The sequence below is a fragment of the Mirounga leonina genome, unplaced genomic scaffold (assembly GCF_011800145.1).
Source record: "Mirounga leonina isolate KUSES-001 unplaced genomic scaffold, KU_Mleo_1.0 Mir_101799, whole genome shotgun sequence".
NCBI lineage: Eukaryota > Metazoa > Chordata > Mammalia > Carnivora > Phocidae > Mirounga > Mirounga leonina.
Window position 1 is genome coordinate 1,386,111 of NW_023270210.1, and position 23,786 is coordinate 1,409,896.

General features: G+C 44.2%; 1 protein-coding gene across 2 annotated transcripts in view; it reads right to left on the minus strand.

Moving 5' to 3' along the window:
- Positions 1–1,091: 1,091 nt before the first annotated feature.
- Positions 1,092–23,786, minus strand: part of TKTL1 (transketolase like 1) — a 28,845-nt gene continuing 6,150 nt past the window's right edge. Inside the window, exons 2-13 of one of the 2 annotated variants that reach the window (XM_035010084.1) lie at positions 20,236–20,335; positions 15,920–16,017; positions 14,805–14,996; positions 14,594–14,721; positions 12,943–13,136; positions 9,739–9,903; positions 9,063–9,219; positions 7,169–7,299; positions 5,131–5,214; positions 2,858–2,954; positions 2,608–2,727; positions 1,092–1,264 (exon numbers count right to left, since the gene is read on the minus strand). In XM_035010084.1, the coding sequence (XP_034865975.1) occupies positions 1,092–1,264; positions 2,608–2,727; positions 2,858–2,954; positions 5,131–5,214; positions 7,169–7,299; positions 9,063–9,219; positions 9,739–9,903; positions 12,943–13,136; positions 14,594–14,721; positions 14,805–14,996; positions 15,920–16,017; positions 20,236–20,335 (1,639 nt within the window). Of the gene's footprint in view, positions 1,265–2,607; positions 2,728–2,857; positions 2,955–5,130; positions 5,215–7,168; positions 7,300–9,062; positions 9,220–9,738; positions 9,904–12,942; positions 13,137–14,593; positions 14,722–14,804; positions 14,997–15,919; positions 16,018–20,235; positions 20,354–23,786 lie in introns of both variants that reach the window. The other variant, XM_035010078.1, reaches the window with a different exon arrangement.

A 23,786-nucleotide genomic window follows, 5' to 3' on the forward strand; every position in this document is an offset into this window, starting at 1 on the left:
TTGTGAAACAAGCACAGCAATCATGCTAATTTTACAGGCCAGGAAACCAGTTCAGTGATTTAAAAGCACAGGAGCAGAGTGAACAGGCCCCTACGAGGACTCCCAAGTGCCAGGGTAGTTCTGGGTCTGGGTCTCTACTATTCTTGAACAAAGACCCCTGCTGACCAGTGAATAAGGGCAGTAAAAATTAGGACCATGACGTATCAAGACATTCCTCTTGTCAGCTCAAGCCATACACTATCGTCTAGTGGTACACCTCCCGCCTAATACCTTTTCCCCGGGCTTCTATTGTAGGGGAACGGAACTCTCTTTCCTGGTTTAGATAGAAACTCCTTCCTTAATTAGAATTTTATTAAGGAGACCAGATCACACATACAAAGCACAAATAGAGTAAAGCAGCTGGGTTTTTTAAATGCTTTATTAACATTAACTAGTACCTTTAGCAGATGAATATGATTGAGCTAACAGTTTGGTCCCTGGGCAAATGAGACATTTGAGCGCACTCACAAAGGAGTGCAGTGTCGAGACTAGAACTAGTTTGTGTCCTCTTGTCACAGCACAGGACACCCGGAGAGCTTCCGCTGCTGCTCCACAGCCTCCGCCCTGTCCAGGGGAGATGAAGGCAAACGCCAGAGGAGGTTCCAGGGCACCTACAGTCACACTGTCCCCAGGAAGCTGCAGGTAGGATGGCAGCACGCAAACTGTCAGATGAGGACAGCTGTGTGGGGCAGGGTGCTACAGGGCCACAACATGTGAGCGATGCAGTTGACAGTGCAATTTACACTTTCTTTACTTACAATACACATTTAAGAAACTTATCCTACGTTGATCCCTAACCCAGTTACCCGTTGTCTTATCAGAAAACTTTTATGTGGTTGTTTTGTCAGCTATTCTCTTATTTGTAATCTTATTAATGAGTCAAAGATGAGAGTTACACTTGTATATGTACTTATGGTTTAACAGGAAAGTAGTTAACTTGCTTAAATTTTTAAGAAAATATAACTGTATAGATTTAAATGATAAGTCTGGCAGCAAGCATAAATGTAAGGTAGAGAAGCCAGTCTTCCAAGTCTAATGCCAAGTAATGTATTTTAGTTCATTAAAATACATTTCACGGCCACTATGATGTGTCTGGCACTGACTCCATACATATCCAGCAGCTCACTCGGCTTCCCACTCTGAGGCACTCCAGGCACTGCCAGCTGATGGACCAAGATGTCAGGCTCCATGGAGACAGCTGCAGAGACAGCCTCCCCGATGCCACCTGGGGAAACAAGGGACAGGAGGCTCTATTCTGGTAGTGGCTAGTCAGCCTTAAAGCCCCGAAGTATAGAGGCCTTTGAATTTGCTGGTTCCTTGGTAAAAATATTTTTCACTAGGCACTGATTCATGGGACAGTCATCCTCTGACTAGCCAGAAGAGTCCTCATTCAAAACTGTGGGTCTCCAGGGTTACCTGGGTGGCTCAGTTGGTGAAGTGTCTGCCTTTTGGCTCAGGTCATGATCTTAGGGTCCTGGGACCGAGGTCTCTCTTTAGTGGGGAGTCCACTTTTCCCTCTCCCCTCCCCGCTCTCAAATAAATAAAGTCTTTTAAAAAACCCCACAAAACCTGTGAGTCTCCAAATTGCTCCCAGCCCCACCACAGCAGGAGCTCTCTCAACTGGGGCTCCACAGATGCAGGGGGTCTACAAGCTCAGATTCTTAAGGCTCTCAGAACGACTAGGCAGGCCCTCGGCTGACACCTGGACAATGGGCTGGTGCGAGGCCCTGTGAGCACCTGTTTTCCTCTGGGAGTCAGGAAGTTTGGTGTGTGTCTGGCAGAGGGGGTGTGACCAGTGCCCAATAAAACCCAGGTGCTGAGTCTTGAGTGGGTTCCTTGTGTCTCCAGTGATGCAATTTGTCACTACTGGAGAAGGGAGAGCACTCAGCAGGCCCCTCATGGAAGGGAGGGAAGGAACTGAAGGTGTGGGGTTCTCCACTCCTGACCTGTGTCTTCTGTTCTCGTGGGTCCTGGTGTGTGTCCTTTCCCTATAATAAACCTCAGCTGTGAAAGCACTGAGAGTGCTCCTAGAAAGTCACTATGGCTCACGGATGTGTTCTTGGGCCCCTGACACACGAACATATGAAACTCCCCACTCCCTCATATGTCCCACCTAACCTTCCCAGCCCCCTCTCCCTAGTCACACAGTTTTTCTGCATTTGCTGTGTTCTCTGCTTACAAAGGCACTATTCCCCTTTTGGGAGGGGAGCAAATTATTAATCATTCAAAACTCAAGCACAACTGTGAAGCTTTTTAAGACCCCTCCCTACTCACAATGCTGAGTTAGACACTCCTTTGTGCTGCCACTGAGCCACCTGGGCACCAGGCACTGCCCTGTGCTGAGGTCATACAAATGAGTATGGGCATGGCCTCACCCTAAGGAACAAGTGTAGGTGCAATTACGAGACCCCTACACAACAATACACTTGCAAAGAGCAGTAATAACAGTTGTTAGAGGAGTGTCTGGCTGGATGATACCCAGGGGCATGTCATGGTTCCAATCATGGAAATCAAAAACACATCCCTCCAAAGCAGACTTTCAAAATGATCTTCAAGCCTTGCACATACCTTCTGGGTAGTGATCCTCCACTGTGATAATACGGCCACCTGTGGCTTTGGCATTAGAGATAATGGTGGTAACATCCAGGGGTTTAATGGTGAACAGGTCGATGACACGGATGGAAATATCTGGAGAAGATCAATATCCAGCTTTGTATGTGAAACAGACTTAGAATAAAGACCAACTGGGGCACACGAGGCAGCCCAAGTCCTACCTCTCCCCACCTTAAACTTCAATGTCCAGCAACAACCAACTGACCTTCCTTGGAAAGATTTTCGGCAGCTGCTAAGGCTTCATGCAGAGTAACTCCAGCTCCAATAACTGTGACTTTGTCATTGACACTGTGGCGGACGACCTGGTATTGTGCCCATAAAACAAAAAAGCTGTAGTTACTATGCACAGAACGCATCTCAAAGAGAACACTGCTATGCTGCTCTTCCCCAATCCTACCAATTTCACTTCTTAATTCACTATAAAAAAAAAAAAGCTGAATCAGTACACTAACAAGGACACCCTTTTTGATAAACCCTACTTAATGTTCATTTTTAGAAATTCATCTACCATGCTTCATGATTTATGGTGCCTAATTACTAAGTTCTTAAAGATGACCCTTTAGCAAAGAAGGTGGATTTCAAACTGGGATCTGAAAGGCAGAAGGCCAGAAGCAAGTTGTATGGACCATATGTTGCAGACCAGACTCACTCACAGAGGTCTAGAAAGGTACCATCCCTGGACTACTTGGACATCTTGTTGGGGCATGCACACAGATTGGACTCTGATAATGAACAAGTTAACGGGGATCATTTTGGGGCATTTGCAACATGCTCTGTGCCCAGCACCTTGCATGCCCAAGGGCCCTGTAAGGCCCATGCATTGGGGGCTCATTCTGTGGCTGGGCAAAGTGAATCTCAGAGTGGGAGGAACTCTCCCAGCTTAACACTGAGGCTAGCAGGCAGGCCTGTCTGACGTCAAAGCCCACACTCTTAACCACTTGCTATTCTGCAATCAAAGACAGGGGCTTAGCTTTTGGTAGAGTTTTATTTTCTCCAAAGCCACCCAACCAAAGGCATCTGAAATTATTCTTCATTTCATCCCTTTGTATAGGTTTCCTTGTAGCTTAAGAACCACTGCTGACAGTACAACTATTCAGGGCTTCTAAGCCACCCCATTCTATTGAGAATGTCCTAGCTTTTTCATATGCATACATATAAACACACACACACTCTCTCCCACACCCTATCTATGTCCTCTTTGCAAAACCTAGCTATTGAATTATCCATGGCATGCAAATTATCACACACATTTTAACTCACATCCTTTACCATCAGGAAATTTACTTCATTTTGTCAGGATGGGGCAAATATTAGGGAGGAAAAAAAAAGACAGGATATGAAAAAGCTCTGCAAATCACATGATGTCACTGAGAGCTGCCCCCTCCACCCTCAGAGGCAAACATCCTTGAGTTTCAATGTGAGAGTATGGGCAGGGAACAACAAAACCTGTAGTTAACACTGAAGGTGAGTACTGCCACTTTCTCATTCAGTGCTGTCCAGCTTAGTAGAGCAAGTCATGGAATGTTCTGGATAACCCACTTTTTTGTGGCACTAAAGCCAATCACTGCTCAGTCGTTCTGAGCACTAAAAACAACGAATTCTGCAGCAGCCTAGCTGTTAGCCATCAAGTCAGAGGTCACATGTTGCTCCTTTATGACTGGCTATTGCTCTTTCACACATTTGAGTATTAATGATATTCTAAAAAAGCTTAAAAGATAAAAGCAAAATATAAAACTATCTGATGCAGCATGATCTCCTTTATGATATATATGCCTTAAAAAAGGCAGGAAGGAAACATGCCCAAACACCTGTAAGCCCTGCTCTCCAGGTGATGGAGCAGAGCCACTTATTTTCTCCAGACTCTGCTGGTTTTCTGCACACATGGCCCCGACAGAGGCCAGGTCAATGCCTGGGTCTGAGTTTTGGTCTTGCTGCTCACTAACTGTGAACCCTGAGTAAGCTGTTTACCTTCTCTCACCTACAACACAGGGCTGCTAACAATCTGTGCTTCTAGGGCTCTTGTGAGAACACAGAAGATCGGAAGTACCCAGTGATGCTAGCCTTTATCAGGCCCATGGGTAATGCATTCGTGTTCTCTTTTATTCTTGGCTTGGATCTGCAAAACCCCAATCTAACAGATTTATTATTAATTTGAAATGGGCTCTATTATTTGTTTGGCTTGAGGCTGTGGTAATTTACACCAAAAAACTCAAGTACCTTTAAGTTGTTACTTTATCCTTACAAGTTCAACAAAGAGAAACTCCATTTGGAAAAAAGAAAAGTCTACCTCAGACTGGCAGTGGTAGAATGTTCCTTTCTGAGGAAAAAAGCAGGCAAAGCTCACAATTCATTTTTTTTAAAACTAGAGCAAAGAAAGGATCAAACCTCGACTGTGGGGATACCTAGTGCTAACTTTAGACCACTTCTCTCCACGTGGAAAGGATACTAGAAGACACTGGAGAACTTTTAAGGCCTTACCTTGGCCTGTCCGATCACAAAGCTTTCTTGTGGGGTGTAAATAACTGCAGTTTCCGGTCTGCTGGTCCGAATATAGCACATCCCCTAGGGCATAAAACCAGAGCCACAATTTTAGAAAAATCAAACTAAATTTCCAACTAATAAACCTGTTCTTTTAAAAAAATTTTTCAAACAAGATTTTATTTTGACAGAGACCGCGAGAGAGGGAACACAAGCAGGGGGAGTGGGAGAGGGAGAAGCAGGCTTCCCGCAGAGCAGTCTGATGTGGGGCTCGATCCCAGGACCCTGGGATCATGACCTGAGCCTGAGGCAGACAGGCAGACGCTGAACGACTGAGCCACCCAGGCGCCCCTAATAAACCTGTTTTAAAAGAGGGAGGGGGGAGGAAGACTAAACAGTTTTTACTAAAAACAAAGTGCACATTTTGGAACAAAGAATAATCACCTACAACCACTGGCAAACAGGTCAGTGTCACCTGATCAGATTACTACTGAGCCAGGCAAAAGCCTATGTAGGACCTGGGCAGATGTCCTCAGTGACAAACTTTCTATGCTGTCACATTCAATGGTAGGAAAGCTTTCTTAAATACACAGACTCGTTCTGTCTCCACAGAACACAAATTCAGGCCACAGCACTGACTCATGTTTAATACAAAGCCCAGAACACAATGTTAAGTAAGTTACTAATTTTTGCCATAACTTGTAATACTTAGTTCTTAGAAATACCTTACATGCTGGAATATAAAAAGACTTGCTATTTTACCAATGAGAAAATGTAAGTAAATACATTTTTATCAACTTAAACACATAGAGCATACTCAAGTGTCTAAAGTATTTGGTAATTTATACACATATTTAAACTACACATTATAAACTGATATATTAATTTAGAAACACTTACTCTGTTCATTTCTTCACGTTATAAACCAATTCTATTCAGTGCTTTTATTGAGATAAAATTTACTTAAGTGGAGTACTCCACGAATTCTGACAAAGGTACATACCATGTAACTATCACCTCAGTATGAATAACATTTGCACCTGCCAGAAAGTTTCCTCAGGTCTCTCTCCACTCTCCCCACCTGAAAAAGCAACCTCTAATTTCTATCACCACAGGTTTGCCTTTTTTAAACTTTCAGGAAATGGGATCTTGCAGCCCATATGAGATCACTCTATATATGCACAGACATAAAGCAATTTCTGGGATATAGTAAGTAAAAAAGTATAGACAAATACATACAGTGTGAACCCACTTAAAGTGGTTTAAAAAAAAAAAAAAAGGTCAAAGAATCATAGGTCTCTAATGTGTCAAAAATACTTAGGAACTTGCATAACCTATCCCAACCATGCCCAGGGCTGTCTATGCAGGACCATGGGTGAGTGCAAAGATGGGTGTTGAGGGGAGTCTGGTGACCATCAGCTGGAGCAGATGAAAAGGTACAGACTCTGTCCTCTAGTCTCCCCTGCAGTTGGGTTCTGGACAGGAATTAGTCTGTCCATCTGCTGCCCTTGGATGAAACATGAAGAGGAACAAGTGAGGCAGAATTCATACTCTTGTCCTTCTTCAGAGGGCAGACTAGGACTGAGGACTTTGAGGTTTGTTTGCAGTGGAGACACTGGCCACTCTTCAGCTTTCTGGATCTCACGAGGTGGTGACGGCATAGGGTGTATCTAAGACCAGCCTTCAAGCCTGCTGGAGCCCACTCCTGTGGCATTGCTGACAGCCCCCTTCTCGGAGCCTCCAGGGCACACTCTTCTCTCATGCTGAGCCCTGCCCCGTATGAGCCATCAGATGTTGTTTGGCATCCTTTTGCACTTGTACAACATGATTGTGTTCACGTTTTAGGTGTGTAATCACCTTTTTTGGGCAATTGTTCTGTTTTTTTTTTTTTAAAGGAATCCTACAACATTATCTTCCACAATGAATACCTATTATCTTTACACTGAGAAAAAAACTGAGAAAACCCAACCATCAGTATCAAACTAGTAGCAGAGCCCAGAAGCATTTTCTGTCTGAACCAATGTCCCCTTAAAAATACCTTGGTATTGGCTGCCAGGAAAACAGCATGCTCTGTTGAGATGGCATCACTTGGATAGAAAATAGTGCAGTTGGGAACGGATCGGAACATGGCCAGATCTTCCAGGGCCATCTGGGAGGGACCATCTTCACCTGAGAAAGCAAAGCCACAGAGCTCAACAAAGACATCATCAAGGGTCAACTGGGAACCTGCCCTCTGCTGGATAAGGAACAACTTATTGCCATGGGGGGGGGGGGAACCCACACCTGTAGCAGAACACTACAAAACCGTTCAATTCTTTTGTCAACATGATGCCTTGTAATTATAATGAGCTGTCTGTCACATCTTTATTTCCCTTGAGATATCACAGTGACACTGTGGGTTAGGATCCTAATTGACCTTCCAGATCAAAATACCAGTGGTCTCATCTGGCCCTGACCCTTGCCAATGTCTGGCATTCAGTCATTGGCACTGCTATCCATGGTGACTCGATGCTCTTTTCCCTGAGCTCTGGTAGCCAAGTTGGCCCCATTAAGTCTCTGTGCCCCTGTCATCTTCTCCTTAGGAGGATCCCTTAGAGTCTGTCCTTCCTTCTCCTCTCTTCTATCTTCTCCCTCAAGAGGCTGGGGTTTCAAATTGGTGGTCTTACTCATTTCTTGAGACCTTCAAAGTAGTTGAGCATACCTTTGGGGTACTCTTGGGGGTGCTGTTTTAAGTAAAGGGGGTCTGAGGGTATGCTTGGGAAGAGAGCTTCTGGCGAGAAATGCTGAGCAAAGAGAAAGCCCAATGTATACCATAGCATCCTAGCTCTTCCAGCTAGGAAAGGGATGGTCACTGTGCACAGTGCCTTGCCTGGGTAAACTATCTAACCTTAGGACCCTAAGCTCCTCTGGTTGGACCTAGAGCCACTTCATCACTTAGCTGACTGATTTTAACACTTACACTACACCTGACCCCGGGCAAATCCTGGACTCTGGGCCAGGCTATCTGCCTGGCTCAGTCCTGAAATGCTGTCGGCCTTTCTCTCTTCCCACTCTGCACCTACCATCTGGCCCATTCTTCTCCCAGGAAGTCCCAGAGAGAACTCCCAAAGTCCACTTCCCAGGCCCCCTCCCCTCCAGCATTCTAGCAGTGTACACAAGCTGTCACATCTACCTAGAGGACCTACTCCACCAAAGGCACATCTTGTCATTTGTCATTCATGAACACAACTCTCTGACGTCTCTCAAGCAAGAAATTACTGGAGACCTTTAACTTTTTGTGCAATTTTGGACTCCTCCACTGGTCAGAAATGTTGACCTCTCTCTTCAGACTCTTACAGACTCACCCTTAGTTTCTATCTACTTCTACTGCACACCGTATCTCAATCCTTTTTCTGATTTCCCTGTTTCCCATTGTTTCCGTCTAGCCTGTCCTGCCAGGTTAATGCCCTAGAGCTATATTTGCCTCAGCCTCACTCCTCTGCATCTCACTCTTCAAGGCTTCCGGTTCCATATGACCAGGAAGCTCAGCCTAGGCAGAGAGCCCCGGCAATCTGTGCTCACTTCCCCGGACCCATGCTGCTTGTCCCCACTTAGACAAAGGGCACCACACTAAGAGCAGAAAGGAAGTCTGTGATGCTGGGGTGGCCTGATTCACACCCAGTATGCAGCTCGATACATAATGGGCACTCAAGACAGATCATTGTTTCTCAATGACTGAAAGAGTGGACACTTTACAGTAACACCAAGAAATCCTCTCAAAAGTAACCCAGTGTCTGGAACTTTTAAAACACAACATGGCATGAAAAAAAGAAAGGTTATAAATAATCAAACATTATGGTACCCCCAAGTACATTGGTGGGTCAATCGCTCACATGCTAATCTTTCTCTGTAAAGGAAGAAGGCTATCAATATGAAGCACTGAGAACTCATACCAACGGATACCCCGCAGTGGGACCCAATAAGGTTGATGTTGATTTGAGAGATGGCTCCCATCCGGATTTGATCAAATGCTCGGGTCAAGAAGGCAGCGAAGGTGCTAGCAAAAGCAATGGTCCGACCACGGGTGGCGCATCCCAGTGCCACGCTCACCTGCAACACAAAGATGAATCAGAACACCCTTGGAACGGTTGCCAGAGAAGCACCATGAATGAATGTGCAGGCTGGCGGAGGCAGGGATATAGCCAGCTGGATGTGGACACCCATCTAAAGGGGGATCCCTACTTGGCTCCAGTCAACTGATAGGAGGAGGGAATGCTGTCTCCATGCTGACAGATCTTCCTAACACCTAAAGAACATCTAAAGCTGCTGGCAGGCTTGGGATACTTCAGGTCTGGAGCCCTGGGGTCATGGCTGTGACTCTTGGCCTGCTGCCCTTAGTGTACCTGGAGATGGTTCTAGGCAGTCTACTATGCCCCTCCTCGCAGTCCCAGAAGCCACCCCACAAACTGCCTGGCTACTCTTTACTTGTTTTCTCAGAGACTTTTTTCCTCTGGTTCCTTTGCTTTTATAAATGGAAAGAAAACTGTAATTTGGGGCTGGCCTCCTGTGCCCAGTAGGCAACTGTTAGTCAGTGTGAAGGCCCAAGAGGGACGCCCACAGCACACGCACCATGTTTTGCTCAGCAATAAAACATTCAATGAACCGCTCAGGGTGCTCTCTCTTGAATATGTCTGAGAAGGTGGAGTTCTTGGTGTCACCATCCAGCACAATGACTCTATCGTTTGCATGGCCCAGCTTAGCCAGAGCCAAACCACAGGCTTTCCGAGTAGCTATCTGGAAAAGTCAAACAGTGGAGTTTTTTAGGGCAGATTTAGAAGGAAGGTGAAATTTTGTGGATTACAAATTGCCTTCTATCTTAAGAAAGAAATTCATGATTCACCAATAATCTCCTTTAGGATCTTAAAAATGGGTTGCTAGCCAATCTTAAATCCATACTTGACTCACTGGCTATTGATTCTCAAAAATAAATTTCTTCTTCTGGCCCATTCATATAGTTTATCAAAAAATTTAAATGTCACAAAATGCAAATGCTTGTGACTTTTTATAACTATAAAACTGATAAGGCTAACTGCAAAAAAATAAAACGTAAAACTTTAGAATCATGATACCAGTAATAAAAAATGCCATTAGGATATTATTTGAGATTGGACTGAATTTATGAATTTAGGAGAGAACTGACATCTTCACAATATTGAGTTTTTCTATTAGAAATCAAGGTTTGGCATTTCCTCAAAATGTTCAACAGAGAATTATCACATGACCCAGCAGTCCTACTCCCAGGTATATACCCAAGAGAAAAATATAGCTCAACAGAAACTTGTACACAAATGTTCAAAGCAGCAATATTCACAATAGCCAAAAGGTAGAAACAACCCAAATGTCCATCAAGGATTGAATAGGTAAACAAAATGTATGGCATATTCATAAAATGGAATGCTGTACATGCCATAACAGGGATGGACCTCAGTGACTGTGCTAAGGCAAAGAAACCAGGCAAAAATTTCACGTATATGACCCCATTTATATGAAATGTCCAAAATAGGCAACTTTACAGAAACAAAGTAGATGAGTAGTTACTAGGGGCTGGACGGAATGGAGAATGACTGCTAATGGTTGTGGGGTTTCTTTCTTTTTTTTAAAGATTTGAGAGAGCATGAGTTGAGGGAGAGGGGCAGAGGGAGAGGGAGTAGCAGGTTCCCCACTGAGCAGGGAGCCCAAAGTGGGGCTCAATCCCAGGACCCTGGGATCATGATCTGAGCTCAAGGCAGATGCTTAACCTACTGAGCCACCCAGACACCCCGGGGGTAGGGTTTCTTCTGGGGGTGATGGAAATGCTCTAAGATCGAGTGTGGTGATAGTTGCAGGATTTGGTTAATATGCTTAAACCATTAAAATTGTACACTTCAAATGGATGATTGTATAATATAGGGAGTCATTCTCTCAATAAAGTCGTTATTAAAAAAACAAAATTTGCTTGTCTTTGTTTATCTAAACACTTAAAATGTATTTTTCTGGGGGGGGGCAGGAAAGGCAGAGGGCAAAAGAGAGAATCTCAAGCAGGCTCCATGCCCACCTCAGAGTCTGATGTGGGGTTTGATCTCACAATCCTGAGATCATGGCCTGAGCGGAAACCAAGAGTCAGATGCTTAACCAACTGAGCCACCCAGGTGCCCCTATTTTTTTTTTAAATAAACAATTCATGTAGACAGTACAAAATTCAAGGTCTGAAAGGCTATGGAGCAAAGAGGCCATCTTCTCCCTGATCTCTTGTCCCCCAGCCACCCAGTCCCCTGTCCAGAAGTAGGCAGAAATGATGAGTCTATGTAGCATCTTTTTGGGAATGGTCTATGAACAAATAGTTGTTGAGCACCCAGGTGCCCCTATGATGCCCCCTTTTAAGATTTTCTACACAAAGGAGAATTATACTCTATGCTGCTTTACAACTTAAAAAAATTTTAATAATAGGGCACCTGGGTGGCTCAGTCGTGTGTCCACTTATGGCTCATGTCATGATGGGGGGAGAGGTCCCTGCTTAGTGAGGAGTCTGCTTCTCCCTCTGCTCATGCTCTAATAAATAAATAAATCTTTTAAAAAAATTTTAATAGGGCGCCTGGATGGCTCAGATGGTTAAGCGTCTGCCTTCGGCTCAGGCAATGATCCCGGGGTCCTGGGATCAAGTCCCGCATCAGGCTCCCTGCTAGGCGGGGAGCCTGCTTCTCCCTCTGCCTCTCTCTCTGCCTCTCATGAATAAAACAAAAATTTTTTTAATAATTTGGGCAAGTTCTTAGCCTCTAGATGGGTCATTTCCAATTTCCTCAGCATTCAGTGCTGCAATCAACATTCATTCTTATAGATACGTCTGCATACTTCTGTAGGACAAATTCCTGTGAGTTCTACTATTAGTTCCAAGTGTGTTAACAGTTAAAGTGTTGCCAAAGTATCCTTCATTAATATGTGTTTTCCGTGATTAACACCTTTCTTTGTTTGTTTTCTAATTTTGTGAGTCATCAAAATTCATTTATTTCAACCCATATTACCAGAACAAGAAAACATAAGCAATGCTACAAATGTCTCCAAATAAAAGAAAAAAGGATTAGAAAATATTTCCTTCCTCTTGGGCTCATCACCACCTTGTTTTCTTAGGTCCTGAAGACACAGCCTATTTTGGGTCTGCTATAATATACCAAAAGGCAGAATATAAACATGGTAAAAGGCTTTATGTTCAGGGTTTCATGCCTAATTTGTTTCCTTTTTGAAGAATTGGTCTTTGATGAATTGACCTACTTCTTTCTGTAATCTAGGGAATAAGTTTGAAGCCAAGGTCCCCACCCTTAGAGTAGACACAAAGCAGTGGCAGTTTCATGCACATGAGACTGCCAGACCACAAACTGAATTTTGCAAGCAAAAGCTGTGCAGTACTAGGTGTTAATAAGTATCAGCTGACCGCTAAGATAATTCAGTTTGGTGAGGGGTGCCTGGGTGGCTCAGTCGGTTAAGCGTCTGCCTTCAGCTCAGGTCATGATCCCGGGGTCCTGGGATCGAGTCCAGCGTCAGATTCCCTGCATTGGGCTCCCTGCTCTGCTCAGTGGGGAGTCTGCTTCTCCCTCTGCCCCCTTCCCTCCCACTCACTCTCAAAAATAAATTAGTAAAAAAAAAAAAATTAAAAAAAAAATAGTAAAGAAATACTAAAACCACCTCTATTGCTTGTAACCTTTAGTTACATATCATGCAATCTAATAACTGGTTCATCCATGGAGATCAGAGTACATGAAGAGTCCTGTATTTAAAAAAAGCAGAAAACAGTTTGCCTACCTGCTCACCGACTTTGTAAGCAGGTGGAGAGCTCATTTCTATATCCACAATATTGATTAGAGGCGAGTCTTCAATAGGGGGTTTTGGTTCAGGATTCTTGTTAGTCTGTATCTGGCTCTCAATCAGTTTTATAATTGCATCAGCTCTTTCCTTTGGCATTGGTTTTCCATGCCAATTTTCTACATCTTCAACACCTGTGACCAAATAAAACACATTCGTTCCATAAGCATGTAATTGAGTATCTGTTAGGTCATCTCAAAGACACCCTGATGGAAAAGATGTCAGCCAAGGACTCACAGGAGTAAAAACCTGGCACAGGGAGCCTGAGTTGGTACTGCAGCCCCACAGGACCGCCTAAAAAGTCCCAGAGGCTCCTGAGTAGGGCCACTGGCCCATATACTGGTGAATGGAGTGGAGTGTGTGGGAGATGAGCCTGGAGAGACAGGCAGGGTGGACCATGGAAAATCCTGTGGGTATAAAGAGTTTGAGTTTTGTCAGAAGCAAGACAGGAAACCACTGAGGAATTTGGAGTGGGGAGGTGACTGATCAGATCTTAAATGTAGAAAGATCACCACAGTGCCTGTGTGGAGACTGGACTGGGGAGACTATAATTAAGGAGAGACGACATGGGTCTGAGCACAGGAGATGGAGAGCAGTGAGCAGGTCTGAGATATACTTACTGTAGGAGCAGAATCCATTAGAACTGATGACAGACTGGATTTGCATGTAGGGGGCACATAAGGGAGAGGTGAAGGCAAAGATAATACCCAGAATTCTCCCAGGAGCAAATTGGTCAAGTGGTCATTTACTGAACTGGGGATACCACAGTTAAGACTGTTATCTTAAGGGGGCACCTGGGTGGCTCAGTCGTTAAGTGTCTGCCTTTGGCTCAGGTCATGATCCCAGGGTCCTGGGATCGAGCCCCACATCGGGCTCCCCGCTCCATGGGAAGCCTGCTTCTCCCCCGCTCCCACTCCCCCTGCTTGTGTTCCCTCTCTCGCGGTCTGTGTCAAATAAAATCTTAAAAAAAAAAAAAAAAAAAAAGACTATTTTAGAGAGGAGTCACAGAACAGTTTTATTCTAAAGCACTGATATTAAAACACACCAGCAATCACACCCTTTGCAACTCTTTATACTTGAAATGAATAATTTCAGGTGTCAGCTTTGAAATCTGCAAGAAGACTTTCAAAACGCCCTTCCTTCCCTGAGCCCCAGTTCCACAGGTACCTTTCCCAGAGGTGCTGCTTCACTAGCTCTCTACGTGTCCCCCCAGACAGCGCAGGCAAGGGTGCATGTATGCATGCCCTTACCTGCATACCTGTTCGTGCACATAGTAGCACTCTTTCTCACTCTGCACTCCTGTGCAGATCACTCTCCGCCAGTTCTCTAACTGATGGACTACCCTCCTAGCCACTCCCTCCTGCACAAAGAAAACCATTGCTCACTTGCTGGGGGTCTGGGCTTCCCCTCCAATCCTAATCAGACCTGCTATCTATGAGGGCCAAGGAAGAGCCTCCAGCACATATTACAGGCATAATCACTGAGCACAAAGCCAGTTTGTCTGCCTTGCCATCCTGAGCCTCCTTCTGCCACATCGCTATGCAGACAGATGTTTTTAATAACCCTAAGCAGAAAGGAAACATTTGCTTACTTGGAATGCCCCGGCCCTTGAAGGTCTTGGCAACTACAGCACTGGGCTTGTTCCTCACTTGACTTGCCTGCCAGAACACCTGGCACAGGGCCTCCACATCACGGCCATCCACCACGTAAGTATTCCACCTGTCAACCCAGGAGAATGCCAGATTACAACGTGAAGGGGGGATTAGACAGAAAGAAGATGACATAAAATAGGACACAGTTACCCAAAGGCTTCACAGCGTTTCTGATAGACATCTATGCAGTGCTCAACGGGCAAGGCACCACTGTGGCCCAGGCGGTTCACGTCGAAGATGGCCACAAGATTGTCCAGATTGTAGTGGGAAGCAAAAGCCAATGCCTCCCAGACGGAGCCTTCAGAGGACTCGCCATCTCCCATGAGGCAGAACACGCGGTAGCTGCAGCAAGCCAAGAAAGGTCAAGACTGTGCTTAGGGATCTTCTGGGTCACTCAAACAAATATATTTCATGGAGAGAAACAAAGGGACAGACTGAAACGGTTGCTTCACATCATTAAGTTCCTAAGACTATTTCCATTGTCAATTCTGTCCAAACTTGACAGCTAAGGAAACACAGCTTTAAAAACTTGGGCCTCACAAGATGGACTTCACCTTTGGCTAGTTTTCTCATTCTAGCGTTCTTCTGCCATTTCTCTGGGATCCATAAACGAGGGGGATGGGGAGAAAGTAGCCCCCTTAAACACCCAAATGACCTTTTAAATACACAGGTTTTCTCAGTAAGCTTCGTTTTAAGCACTGCCATCTTCTATTTCTCATCTTACAAATTTATTTACAATAATCATAACAATCAAAACATTCTACCTCAGGAGCATATGTGCTGTTGTAAATGGTAAACCTCTCCGCAACAAAAGCACAAAAATGTTAATAATACTAATAAAACAACCCATACCCCACAAAAATGCTGCAAAATTTTAAAAAAATGTATTAACCACAGGATAGGAACTAATAGAGCAATAATGAGAAATGAAAAAGCCACTGTAGAAAAAGAACTCTTTGATTATTAACATATAGGGGTCCCTAATGCAAATGCACCAGCTACTCACTCTATAATGAAGCTCACGGAGATGCAAAATAAAAAGCTGTCTTAGAAAATAATAGAAATAAACCAGTTTCTACACTGCAGAACCCAACCAGAGAAGCTAGAACAGTTTCCAAAAACATGATTTCTTTACTGCTTGGAACACTTGGTAGTCTGAACTTTCAAAACAATTACCATCTTCCCAAACTAATAAACCATAAATAAAGCCAAAGTGCCCGAGGGATGGGGTGGAAACAAATAAGCAGTTACTCGGTGTGTCTTACCTTGCTTTGTCAAAGTACTTGCCAGTATATGCCATCCCGCAAGCGGCCCCCAGTCCTTGCCCGAGCCATCCAGTTGCCACATCAACAAATGAAAGTCTCTGTAAGAGAAGGGACCAAATGAACCTAGATGCACAGGCTGCTCTTTTGAATGGCCTCTCCCACCCTTTAGAGTATCTATCTCTTTACCACACTTACATGCACCCCAAGTCTCATCAACATCACCAAGACGAGGGGAGCCATAGTAATCCAAGTTCAATTGAACCCGTGGGAACATACAAAAAAAAGGACAGTCTCTCTCCACACAGCAGCCTAAACAGAGCCCAGGAGCAAAGGAGGAAATGTAAGCATGAGCCTTGCCATTTTCATAAGATCTTTTATCTAGTCATGCACAAACCAGATGTTCAATCTTTTTGGAGAATGTGGGTTCTTAAACAGAAACCAGAAACACTGAAGATGATTACAGTTTCCCTGGTTTGTAACTCAGGTCAAATGGGATTTCAGAAGTGGTCATCTAGAAGTGCCAGAAATAAATCACTACACCACTACTCTTCCTCTCCCCTCCTCCTCTGTGTCTATGCGCAAGCTATCTTTATCCCATGGAGAAAAAAATACCCTCTGGGTGCCATAAGGCAGTGCCAAAGGTCCCAAGCTTCCAAAGACACACTGAGCTTATTCAGTGCTTTCACTGCCACTACCTTGTAGTCGTCACAAACGTCTTCTGTCACTGCAGCGACCTCCAAACTTCCCCCCCATAGCTCTTCTCAACACAACCATCAGGGGGAGCCTGTTAAAACCTGTCCACTCAGGCGCCTGGGTGGCTCAGTCGGTTAAGCGACTGCCTTGGGCTCAGGTGATGATCCTGGAGTCCCGGGATCGAGTCCTGCATCGGGCTCCCTGCTCGGCAGGGAGTCTGCTTCTCCCTCTGACCCTCCCCCCCCCTCATGTGCTGTCTCTCTCATTCTCTGTCTCAAATAAATAAAATCTTTAAAAAAAAAAAAACAAACAAACCTGTCCACTCATCACCATGCAGAGAGAACGATCCAAGGTCTCTCCATCTCCTGCCACGTAGAGCCCAAGTTCTTGCACCAGCCTGTCCACTCCAGCCCCCATCTGACATGCTGGTTATCTAGGTTTCTTGTCTGACCCTTCCCACCAATGTCAGCTCCATTCAAGCAAAGAATTAGGTGGTGTTGCTACCAAAGATGGGCCAATAGTACTTGTTAGTCTCATCCCTCTCCTGTCCTGCTCCACCCTACCCCTCTGCTCCTCCCAGGGCTCTTAACCTTCTCGAGCTTTTCTTCACACGCTTTGTGCCCCCCGAGACTCCCTCTGTTTTGTATCTCTACCCCGGTAAAACCATACCACTGAAGCTCTTCCACCCCATGGTTCCTAGCCTTACTCCCATAATAAGGTCTGGCCCCCAGTTGCCTTGTGTGCCCTTGGACTGAGCCTGGGCTCTGCATCCAGACCAACTCTGCTTCCCCCTGGCTTTAAAGCGGGCGGGGTGTGTGTGTAAATGAGCCCACTTCTTCAAGGCTTCTTCATTTTATGGGTATGACGAAGAGTCCCCCTCAGGCAGAGGCAGCAGGAGGCTGTAGAACTGATTGAGAAGATTGGCAGACACCAGCATGATGCCTGGCACTGTGGAAGTACTCCCACAGGAGTTCCCTTTTCTTCTCTAAGGACCCTTATGCTGGGTGTAGGGGCATACACTCACAATTTGGGGGGGGGGGCAAGAGCTACAATAAAAATGCATACTAGGGGGCGCCTGGGTGGCTCAGTCGTTGAGCATCTGCCTTCGGCTCAGGTCATGATCCCAGAGTCCTGGGATCGAGCCCCACATCGGGCTCCCTGCTCTGTGGGAAGCCTGCTTCTCCCTCTCCCACTCCCCCTGCTTGTGTTCCCTCTCTCTCGCTGTCTCTGTCAAATAAAATCTTTAAAAAAAAAAAAAATGCATACTAGGTGCTATGTCCACTCAGAAAAGACTTCTCCCTCAGATGATAGTTCTCACCTTTGTTCTGGCACAAAGAACAAGTTTACAAAAAAGCCTTCTGGTTTCTTCCCTGGCCTCCTTGACTGGAGAAAACGAGCTGATAAATCAAAAACAAAGGCCTAGTGGGGAGAATTGGGGGATCCCAAGACCCTCCTCACAAGCCTTCACAGTACTTCACAGTCAGCAATATCAATACTGCCAGGCCTTAACGGTGAGCCTCCTAATGCAGTTGTTTGTGTTGGACGTTCACGCCCCAGAAGCACCAGTCGTGAAAACCTTGGCTCCTTCACTGTAGCAAGTCCACTTATTCCATTCTCACAGCCAATGCCATGATGGACTATGCTCCTATGTGTTTTCTCCTTCCTTCCAATTTTATCTGCTTCTTAATCTGATGAATATATAAGTTCTGGCAGCTAACAGTGCCCAGCCTGCTACTGCACACCAGAAAGCCTCTTTATCGCTCTCAGGCCAATGACCATGAATACGATAGCAGCAGTTATGGGATACTCTAGCCATCTTACCATTTTTTAAACCAGAGATTTGAATGCTCATACTGTGTTTCTACATCTACATTTGTTCAATTTTTATTGTGAAGGAAGGTCAAGCTTATAAAAAATTTTTGAGAATAGTACAATGAAGTTCCATATATTCTTCACCTAGATTCACTGCTAATAGACCATTTTTGCTTCATCTTGCTCTTTTTACACACACAGTCATAAATTTTGGTTTATTTTTTTGATAAACCTCATTTGAGATTACATTTCAGACACCAAGACATGGTCAAAATTATGACCCCAGATACTTCGGCCACACCCATATTCTGACTTTATTCTTTTTTTTTTTTTTTAAATAGGCTCCATGCCCAGTGTGGAGCCCAACATGGGCCTTGAACTCACGACCATGAGATCAAGACCTGAGCTGAGATCAAGAGTCAGACAGTCAACTGATTGAGCCACCTAGGCACCCTCTGTCTTTATTCTTTAAACTAATTCCCACTGCCCAGATCTGGGATTTGTTTGTACATGGTACTCTACCAGTTGAATTTTAAACGTTTTGCTTAGGACACAGCAAACTTTCAGATAGCATCAAAAGAACTGCACATTCTTGGGGCGCCTGGGTGGCTCAGTCGTTAAGCGTCTGCCTTCGGCTCAGGTCACGATCCCAGGGTCCTGGATCGAGCCCCATATATCAGGCTCCCTGCTCAGTGGGAAGCCTGCCTCTCCCTTTCCCACTCCCCCTGCTTGTGTTTCTTCTCTTGCTGTGTCTGTCATATAAATAAAATCTTAAAAAAAACAAAAAAACCTGCACATTCTTCTAGATTGACCTTACTTTTAACATCACTCCTCTTTCCTGTTCCCCAAAGTCATGCACTACCTGGTACTATACTTAGTATAATGAGAAAGACCCCCATTGTGTCAGGTTAGATCTACAGAAATATGAAAAATAAAGGTTACTGACAGGTAGACTATCTCTCCGAATTAAGCTCAATTTTCCTTGAGCTCAAGCAAGTCAGATCCACTGCTGCCCACCTCTACCCAGGTGGCAGAGTATTGGGACACGACCCTATCAAGGGGGGGCTTTAGTGCTAGGTGGGATAAGGCAGGGGACCGACAAAGGAAAGGAAGGGTGGCAAGTTGCCATAAGTCATCCTTCCCACCACTGTAGTCCTTGCTAGAACACTTTAAACAAAGATTTTATACAAGAGGTGGGGGGGGCTTTGGGTGGTGATTAGGTCACAAGAGCAGAACCCTCACAAATAGGATTAGTACCCTTATAAAAGAGGGCCTAGAAATACTTTCCCTTCTCCTATGTGAGGATATAATAAAAAATCTGCAACCAGGAAGAAGACTCTCACCAGAATGTGACCATGTGACCCTGACCTTGGACTTCCAGTCTGCAGAACTGTTAGAAATAAATTTCTATTGTTTATAAGCCACCCAATCTGTGGTTATTTTGTTATAGCAGACTAAACAGACTAAGACATGAGGCAAAGAAATAATAACCAAAAAGACAAACAGAACCCATTTCAGGCCTGATTACCAGACAGTGGCTTTTAAAATCATTTTAAAAAGCAAGCATCTGGGGTACCTGGGTGGCTTAGTTGGTTAAGCCACTGCCTTCGGCTCAGGTCATGATCCCGGAGTCCCTGGATCGAGTCCCGCATTGGGCTCCCTGCTCAGCGGGGAGCCTGCTTCTCCCTCTGACCCTCCCCCCCCCTCATGCTCTATCTCATTCTCTCTCTCAAATAAATAAATAAAACTTAAAAAAAATAAAATAAAAAAGCAACCATCCGAGCAGGCCCTGGGCTCCTGTGTGGGCTTACCTTGGAGAGAATGAAACGGTCATTGTCTACGTTCTCCGGATCATCCTGTTTGTATCTCATGATGTGGAAAAACAGCACGGACATGATCTCAGCAGCACTGCTGGAGGATGTAGGGTGGCTTAAAGACAGACATAGCACAGGTCATTTCTCACAGGTAAATTACTCACCAGGGACACGGTGCATGCGGAGACTTTTAGTACATACATAAGCTCCTCAGACTGGAAGCAGCAGTCATTTCTCCCAGGCATGGAAGAATCCAGCCAAGGAAAAGGGATGCAGGGCCCCTGCCTCCCAAGTTCACGGCTTTTAAGGATGCTGTAAAGCTCAGGAACCTCATAACCTCTCTCTCTGGGAAGAGCAAGACCTCCAAGAACCCCCCCCCCCAATTAACGGAGCACCTGTATACTTGGGGCAAGTTCACCTAGTGATTCTGTAAACACTTGAGTATTGTTTAATTTGTTTGAAATCATCTGTGATATCATTAAACACAAACACCATAAAGCAGAAATAAACCCATATGTATATGAGAAACTAATATTTGACAAGGGAGTCAAGAATACTCAATGGAGAAAGTACAGTCTCTTCAATAAATGGTGCTGCAAAAATTGGATATTCACATGTGAAAACATGAAACTAGAAATCCAACCTCACACCACTCACAGAAATTAACTTGAAATAAATTAAGACGCCTAGAAGAAAGCAGGAAAAAAACCTCCCTGACATGGGTCCTCATACTCATTTTTTTTGGATAGGACAACTAAACCACAAGCAACAAAATAAAAAATAAACAAGTGGGACTACATCAAACTAAAAAACTTTTTTTAAAAAGATTTTATTTCTGGGGTGCCTGGGTGGCTCAGTCGTTAAGTGTCTGCCTTTGGTTCAGGTCATGATCCCAGGGTCCTGGGACTGAGCCCCGCATCAGGCTCCCTGCTTGGCGGGGAGCCTGCTTCTCCCTCTCCCACTCTCCCTGCTTGTGTTCCCTCTCTCACTGTGTCTCTTCCTGTCAAATAAATAAGATCTTTAAAAAACAAAGATTTTATTTCTTTATCGTCAGAGAAAGAGAGAGAGCGCACAAGCAGGAGGAGGGGCAGGCAGGCAGAGGGAAAGGGAGAAGCAGACTCCCCGCCAAGCAAAGATCCCGACGTGGGACTCGATCCCAGGCCCCCGGGGATCATGACCTGAGCTGAAGGCAGATGCTTAACGACTGAGCCACCCAGACGCCCCAAGAGTTATCTCTTTTTGTTATCATTTGCTCATTTGTTATCAAATGATGGCCAAATTTGGGGCAAAAGGGAATCCTCCTGCACTATTGGTGGGATTGTAAATTGGTGCAACTGCTATGGAAACCAGTGTGGAGGATCCTCATGAAATTAAAAAAAAACTACGATCCAGCAATTCCATCTCTGGGAATATATCTGAAGGAAATGAAAACACCATGTCAAAGAGATATCTGCACCCTCATGTTCATAGCAGCATTATTTATGATAATCAAAACATGGGAATAACCAAAATATCCATTAACATAGATGGATGAAGATGTGGCACATATATACAATGCAATATTAATCTGCCATAAAAAGAGAGAAATCTTAAAAAGAGGGAAATCTTGCCATTTGTGACAACGTGGACAGATCTTGAGAGCATTATGCTAAGTGAAATAAGTTGACAGAGAAAGACAAATACTGGATGACCTCACTTACATACATGTGGGATCTAAAAACAAAACGACCTCCAAGGTGGAAGGTGGTCAAAAGGTGCAAATGTGCGATCCTAAGTACCAGATATGTAATATACAACATGACTATAGCTAACCCTGCTATAGAGTATATTTGAAAGACAGTAGACCCTAAGCATTCGCATTAAAAGGAAAAAAATTTTCCTTTTTGTATGTATAGATGTATGTTAACTAAACTTACTGTGATAATCATTTCATGAGCTATATAAATCAAATCACCATGCTGTATACCTTAAACTCAGAATGCTGTATGTCAATTACATCTCAATAAAGCCAGAAAATTAAAAAAAAAAAAAAAAACACCACCACGAGGAGCCCATAAAATGATCATCTTTTAGAAAGAGAATGGTGGCCAGCGAAGTTTCTCATGGCGGAATAACTGGAGGTCCTTACTGAATGCCAAAATAACAGTTGCTCGTAGAAGGCAGCTGACATGGGAGTCCAGTCAGTCCCTCTTTAATTCAGGAGGGAAGAGGGGACAGGACAGGAACAAAACCAACTTCCCAGAGCCCCTGCAACTTTCAGAAAAGATTTTAAGGTCCAGCTCATGTATGTTAACAATCTCCTTTCAAAGTTCAATGAAAAAATGGAGACTTAAACCTCTTGCCTTTCAGTTATTCCCTAAGTGGATGATGAGGTTTTAAAAATTGTTTGATACCTTAAAAATATAAATAAAAATTGCTAAATATACCTTAAAAAACACAAGCTGTAATTAATTTTGAAAGTGAAAGGAGCAAAATAGAAGTGTAAAAAAAAAATCCAAAATATGCAGGTGTTAAATTCATCTAGACTGTACTTTTAACGTTATAGCTCAGGATAAAAAACAAGATTTTAAAAGAGAAATACCATGCAAAATATTTTATTCCACGAACACAAATTAGAAATCATTAAAAACTGGAAAATCCACACATTTGTGTACATTAAGCACCACACTCTTAACCAATGCATCAAAGAAAAAAACAAGAGAAATTAGAAAATACTTAGAGAAAAATGGAAATAGAAACACAGCACACCAAACTTTACGGAATACAACAAAAGCAGTGCTAAGACAAATTAAGAGTTGTGAATACCTACATTAAAAAAATTAAGATCTCAAATCAAAACCCTAATTTTACAACCTAAGAACTAGGAAAAGTAAACCCAAAGCTACCAGTAGAATAAAAGGTAGAACAGAAATAGAGACCAAGAAAACCCATAGGAAAAAAAAAAATCAAGAAAAACAAAGGCTGGTTTAGAAAAGATAAAATTAACAAATCTTTCCGCTAGACTAAAAATGAAAAAATTTAGTTTTTAAATGTACTAAAATAGATTTAAAATAACTTTTAAAAAGTTGACAGAAAAAGAGCGTTTGAAAGCACGCGCATGCACAAGCAGGGGGAAGTGGCAGGCAGAGGAAAAGAGAGAAGCAGGCTCCCCGCTGATCAGGGAGCCCGATGTGGGGCTCGATTCCAGGGCACTGGGATCATGACCTGAGCCAAAGGCAGACAACTTAACCGACTGATCCACCCAAGCGCCCCATGAAATTACTGATTTTATTTCAGAAACGAAAGGACAATACTACCAACTGTGCAGAAATTAAAAAGAACTACACAGCACCGTGAAGAACTCTGTGCCAATAAATCGGTTAGCCCACAAGAAGTTTCTGGGCACCTGGGTGGCTCAATAAGTTAAACATCTGCACCTCAGTTCATGATTTTAGGGTCCCAAGATCGAGCCCCACAACGGCCTCCCGGCTCAACAAGGAGTCTACTTCTGTCATGCCCCTCCGCCTACCCCGCCCCCGCGTGCTCGTGCTTCTCCGCCTGCACCCCCC